Raw genomic sequence first — 6,470 nt, 5'->3', positions numbered from 1 at the left:
TCTGATAGGTGCATTTTGGGTGAGCGTAATTAAGTTATAGTTTTGCAAAAAAAAAATTTCCAATTAATATCGGGAAATAGTTTCACCTAGAAATATCACCAGAAGAACATAAAAGGCATCCATGATCAAGGAATGAAAAATTCAAGAAAAGAAAGAATTAATAGAAGAATAGCTAATGAAAAAGATAACATTCCAGCTAACTTTATCACTAGCAGATAAAAGAAACTAAAGAAAAGGTAGAGTTCAATTCAAAAACAACCCGCTATCCAATGCTTTACAACTCTATTTTTATTTATTTAAAAAAAGTTTTGGCTGAAACCAAATGCTTTACAACCCAGTACTAGTGGCAGATAGATGAGACCCAAAGAGCTTATTATAAATAAATTGACCCAAACAGTACTCCACCCCTTTTTCAGACTTTACATCAATAACGGTAAGAGTACAAGAAGGATATGAAAAAGTCAGTCTAAGCTCTTCTTTTATTAAAGGCAGTCACCAAAGAATCCTTCTCTCTCCAATCTCCATACGCTCCAACCACGTGTAACTTAGCCACAGGCAGGAATCTTCCAGCAATTAATAGGAAAAAAAAGAAAAAGAAAAAGAAAAAAGATAAAGCTAATTGGGAACATAAGAATATCAGCTGAATTATGGCTTATGCTAGCACTCATTGGTAAATTTCTCTGCTCAAGTTGAAGCCCATTCCTTTCGGATATCAAAGCCATAGTTGATCTCCAAGTAGCACTTGTTATCATCATCTAAAAACTGCAAAAGAGAAGATATATATAAGACTAGATGGTATTAAATATATATAATAGGAATAAAAAGCTGTTTAAAGAGCAATTATTGCACCATAGTTTTGTAGTTTGACCCATGGGGTACTAAAGTTGTTTTGTACAATTAAAGCCAGAACATGAAAAGTAAGCAATGTCAAGTCCCCATCGATAAATAAGTATACAGTTCAGCGTGGGCCGTAACTGCTGCAAAAGATAGCCAAACAACAACACATTCAATTATGAATGTCTTTCCAGATTTTTTACTTTTCTAGCACATATGTTTAACCAAAAACTTTTGAGTACAAGACAAGCTGGCAGTGAAAAATGTGATTGGCAGAGAAAGTTTAGGAATTTAGTAGTTAAATAGTACAAGTAGGTATGGATACAAATAGTACTGAAACTTTATACCAGAATTCTCAATGGAAACACTAAAGGTGTCAAGATATGCAGGACTGGTAAAAAAAAAATTTCAGCGATAAGAATTACTTGGGAGCCAGGAATCTAAAGAAGTTTATAGAAGTCTGAGAATTCAACCACAAGTTGGCCCACCAAATTATATATAAACACTAGTGAATAGTGACATATATGGTGCATCACAAAGCCCAAACTCTGTCCATGAATAAGACCTTTTGCTCTCCTAATTTTCATATTTTTCTTTCATTTAGTCACTTTAGTTTGTTCCAAACAAATCACATCCCATATGAAGTTAATTGATATGGATCCAGGAAGAGATCTTGATTTGCATTTGATTCTGCAAGCAACTTCAGGATGAGATTTCTATATAATGTTCAGAAACTTCACTAAATTGTACAAGTTATTTGGAGATTCAAAGAGCTGCATTTGATAGAAGTCACAATCTCCCAGCAGTACATATTCATTTTCTACATTTTCCCCAGATGGAAAGACATCTCAAAGGTAGGGTACACTAGTTTTGAACATAAAGTCACCATCATTTCTTTTGAACCTAAAGTCCATTAAATTAATTTATCTTTTAGTTTCTCTAAAGACTACTTAGAACAAAATAATAGCATCATCAATGTACTGATTCAGTTCCATTACTAAATAAATGGCACGTGACCACACATCCTAGTCATCTAAACAGAAACTTTCTGTTAGTTTTAGTGTTAGCTAATTCCATGATATGTAAGTTTTATTTCAATTCCAAGATTCAGCTCAAGAAAGGGAAGTCACTTGAATTTCAATTGACCCTTGTTCAATTGAGAACAGCCAGTCGATCGTATCTCGACTGAGGCTAGGTCGGTAGAGAGATGGTAAACCAAATTTTTACTCAGGCCCAATAAGTTGGTTGATGATGTGTTAATTGTGACCTACTTGTCAAGCTATACAACTGCTCTCTAAAGTTGACTGGAAGAGGTAAGAGAGTATTGCTGTGCATCTAAAAGATCAAACCGCTAAACCTCAACGTTTCACCAAATACTAGGTTCATAAAAGCGAATCTAAAGAATGGTACTTCGATTGGTGATCAAAGGTTGAAGCTACAGAGCCTTCCCCATTCAACTGTGGAGAATAAATCACATACACGATTCATATGGAGAATTTCATATGAGAATAGTCCATGCAACTTGAAGCAGATTGTTGGGTCATGTTCATAAGTATTACTGGGTTGCAATTATAAATATAGGTATATTTCAATTGTAAGACCTCAATTCTATTAGTGAAAATTTCCTTGGAATTAGGGAATAAATCCCGGAGTTTTTTTTTTTTTCCCCTTAGGATGCATCCATATGTTGGTTTTTTTATTTCTTTTTATTTTGTCAATAAATCACCAATGTCATTTATTTTATAATTGATTTCTTTATTATTTGATTTGTTTATGCTATGGGAATTAGCCGGAACTCGATTGAAATCCATAATCAATTCATGTGCAAAGTTGATTTGATTCTGCTAAAATCAATCAACATAGTCTAAATTATCTTTTCACTTTTATTACTAAAAGAGAGCATAAGTTATTGAACTTACCTTTGATCTAGCCGAATATGATCCTCTGGAAAACATGCCAGAAGGGGTGGTCTCTTCCTGCATTATATGTGTGTAAGGCTCTATCTGAGGGCTGAATGTACCAATCATCTCTTTTGAACTGTCCACTGAAATAAGTTCCATTGTGAGGGAAACATCCAAGTGTTTCAAATTGGAACTTTGGGAAATATAAGAACACAGATAACTTACCCTTTATACCAGTTTTCCAGACGGTGTTGGTATACTTAAGGCCAGAAACAATATTATTACTCACTTGGAAAGAGAATTTCAATTTGTATTTACTACCTTCTTTCAATGTAAACCATATACCATTGGGCTTTCCATCTTCAGGAATAGGAAGAACAATATCAGATCTACCAGGTGAGATGATTGACAGACAAAATATCTTCACATCTGGTTCAAGAGTTTCTGAAATAGAAGAGGCACACAACAAGAATCTTATTGAATGCAAGGGGAAAAGAAACAGAAACAAAAACAATAACCATTCTATCACTCTAAATAAATAACAAACAAAAAAGGGAGAGAAATTGGATAAGGCTTTCTATTGTTGATATAAAAAGTCTCAGGAAGGAGTACAAAAATCAGGCATTTGCAAAACCAGATTCTAATTTGTACAAAACATAACAAACACCAAAATAGTGTAGACTTTATGAGCTGACTGATAGCAACAAGGTAGGTTGACTTATGAAAACATCACCATAGTCGACAATATCCTTTTCATGATGTATGATAATTGATGAAAATAACATTGTAATAGCATTACCATTTACTAAAATCATGGGATATTGAATAATCATCAAATAATTTACTGTTAAAAAAACTTCATGTAGCACAATAACACTACTAAAAAATTCAGCAATAAGTTTATCATAAGAATACCAAGAGTCTTGTAATTTAGTGACATTAAGTTATTAACTGGCATGCTTTATGAGGAGAACTATGGTTTAAATCCTCCCCCCAATCACCAACTCTTTGTAACAATTTATCCAAAAAAAAGAGAGTATATGAACACCTTGTTAATAGCAATTCTCACTAATTGTTTAAGTCCATATGAAACTTATTACCAATTCCCATAAACTAACCTAAGTTTTATTTATTTTATTTTATTTTTATCAAGTCTCACTGTTCATGAGCTTGTTCATGAACATTTTTTTTTCTTGGGCTCATTTATTAAACAGGCTTAAAATTAAAGATTAAGCTTAGCATGTTTATAAACAAACAAACATAAACGAACTTTTTATCAAGCCAAACCCGAACTGTTTATTAACGACTTGGTTCGTTTACATTACAGCCCTAAAAAGAGGTGAACCAAATCAACAACAATCCTATGACCAAACACTAATTAGAGAGAATAAAGAAAGGGAACAAAATATTAGTAATCTTATCTACGCTAAAATATCACTGGTACAACAAAAATTAAAGGAATCCTAAATTGTTGGACCATTTGACTTCACAATGGTCAATATCTAACAAACGAAAATGAGAGAAACGCAAGGTACCAATTCCAAACATATGCTCCCAAAGATAAAAATGTAAACCAATATGTCTTGTCCCTTTTCTCTCTACAAGTTACATAACAATTGACAATGGAAGAATAAAAATTCAAAATAAATGTCAGCGGACTTGCATTCTATTGCTTCATAAAATGAGCATAATAAAGAAACATCGAGTGCCTTTTCACATTAAAATATTTAAAGAAATCCATTCACAAGTTATTTGAAAGTATTAATTAGAAGAAAGACAAGCCACACAAAGGTTTCTACAATAATATAAATATTCAATAGTTATAAAAATAAGGAGAGAATTTGACGTATGGTTCACCTTATAAAAAAGTGCAGGCAATATCACTAAGTTACAAGCAATGCTAATATCATCATATTAAAAATGAGAAGAACAAGTTAAGATATGCAATCTTTTACTGCACAAAAAATGGAGAAAAAAGTTCAGACTAATCATTTTTCTGTCATTTATACTACTTTATCACTGGTAATCACCAAAATGGACAGTTTTTTTTTTTTTTTTTTTGAGAAGACCAAAATGGACAGTTAGTAAAAGGAAATGACAAAGAATTGAATATTATATGAAAACCAAATTTCTTAAAAAACCCACAAAGTTAGTAATAGCCAAACTGATACCTCCGACGTTGTTAAGATCAACACTCCCAAGAAGCTGTTCCTTCCACCTCCTCAGACTCTCATCATCCTGGATTCTCAAAAATTCAACCCCAAAAAAAGACATAAAAACACATTTTGTAACAGAGGAGAATTGCTCTCTATTTTTAACCTTTAATTTCAGCAGAAACAAACCTTATCCTTCTCAAGCTGTTCTTTGAGAGTGTACTGAGGACCCAACTGTAATTCGCTTCTCTCGTCATCTTCCTCCTCAAGATCAGTTGCATATAGAGAAGCTTCACTCATCTGTCTGCTAATCTTCCCTCCCTCATCATCACCCTCTTGCTTTGCTTCCTCTATTTCTCTTGTACTTTTTTCTCCTTCCTCCTTGTTTTCATCAAACCCCATGTTCTTGGAACTTGAAACAGCTCCAACAGCCAAAGACATCAATTCATCAAGAATTATAACTACCACCAACTGCACAATGACAAAAACAATGCAAACCCACCAAGCCAAGCACAAAAACAAAGTCTTTGTTTCTCTGAAGACAGAAAGCTAAGAAAAACCCAGCAAGGAAAATTAGACTCGAAGTAACAAAACAAAAGGATTTATTTATTTATTTTATTTTTAACCCTTGACAGGGTTTTATTTTTATTTTGTGTGTGAAAACAATCCTAGAAAGGCAATAATTGTATGTGTTGCAGGAAAACCAACCAATAGTAGCCAAAGAAAACCAGAGCCCACCAACGGAAAGGCAAAAAAGACAAAAGAAAAAACAAAAGGTTTGTCTTGTTTCCTAGCTTTCTGTGGTGGCCTGTTGAAAATCTGGGAAGAAAGAGAGAGAGAGCGAGAGGGAGAGATAACGTGTAGTTTGGTACTTTGGTTAAGTTCTTTTTTTTTTTTTTTTTTCATTAGAGAGAGATAGAGAGAGAGAGAGAGAGAGAAAATGGGAAGAAAGAGAGAGAGAGCGAGAGGGAGAGATAACGTGTAGTTTGGTACTTTGGTTAAGTTCTTTTTTTTTTTTTTTTTTCATTAGAGAGAGATAGAGAGAGAGAGAGAGAGAGAAAAAGTCCTGTGGTGATCCGAAATATAAGTCAGAGACAGAGAGAGAGATCTGAGAAAAGAAAAACATGAAGGACACTAATGCACTTACATTCACGCAGTAGTACGCGGATTCAAGAGAAGACTTCGATTCTTTCAGACTTTTTATAAATCATTCATATATCCTAATAAAGGTTTGGGGAGATGACGTTATTAGCAGTGTGTGTGTGTGTTTTGGAATAGTGTCAAATTATTTAGCAGCGGTGTTTGTTCTTTGACTTTTATGAATCTCATATATACCTTTTAATTGCATGGCTCGAAGAAAGTCGAAAATTAGAATCAAGATCGGTGCCACTGTTGGCTTATTGTCGGTATATAACAAGGATAAGAGGCATTCAATTATGTGGTCCTACGAGTGTTTGAAATTTCTTTATTTAAAAAAAAAATTATTTATTAATAATTTGATAGTTATAATTTCTTTATTTTTAAAAAAAAATTATTTATTAATAATTTAATAGTTGGGGGGAATTTCAACTCTTAATGTCTC

The 6,470-nt window shown here is 33.2% G+C and overlaps 1 protein-coding gene across 2 annotated transcripts; it reads right to left on the bottom strand.

Moving 5' to 3' along the window:
- Positions 1-270: 270 nt before the first annotated feature.
- LOC111999984 (rho GDP-dissociation inhibitor 1) lies at positions 271-6,138 on the bottom strand. Of its 2 annotated transcripts, none has more exons than XM_024032090.2 (6): positions 6,036-6,138; positions 5,078-5,437; positions 4,907-4,973; positions 2,961-3,179; positions 2,754-2,878; positions 271-762 (listed from the first exon to the last, which is right to left on the bottom strand). In XM_024032090.2, the coding sequence occupies exons 2-6, from the start codon at positions 5,327-5,329 to the stop codon at positions 685-687; spliced, it is 741 nt and encodes a 246-aa protein (XP_023887858.1). In that variant the 5' UTR covers positions 5,330-5,437; positions 6,036-6,138; the 3' UTR covers positions 271-684. The 2 variants fall into 2 exon arrangements, with proteins under 2 accessions (XP_023887858.1, XP_023887857.1); XM_024032089.2 differs by lacking the exon at positions 6,036-6,138 and adding an exon at positions 5,597-5,780.
- Between the last annotated feature and the right edge of the window lie 332 nt (positions 6,139-6,470).

This window comes from Quercus suber, unplaced genomic scaffold (genome assembly GCF_002906115.3).
Source record: "Quercus suber isolate HL8 unplaced genomic scaffold, Cork oak 2.0 scaffold_249, whole genome shotgun sequence".
NCBI lineage: Eukaryota > Viridiplantae > Streptophyta > Magnoliopsida > Fagales > Fagaceae > Quercus > Quercus suber.
Note: the sequence above shows the minus strand (reverse complement) of the source record. Positions and strands in the feature narration are given on the sequence as shown.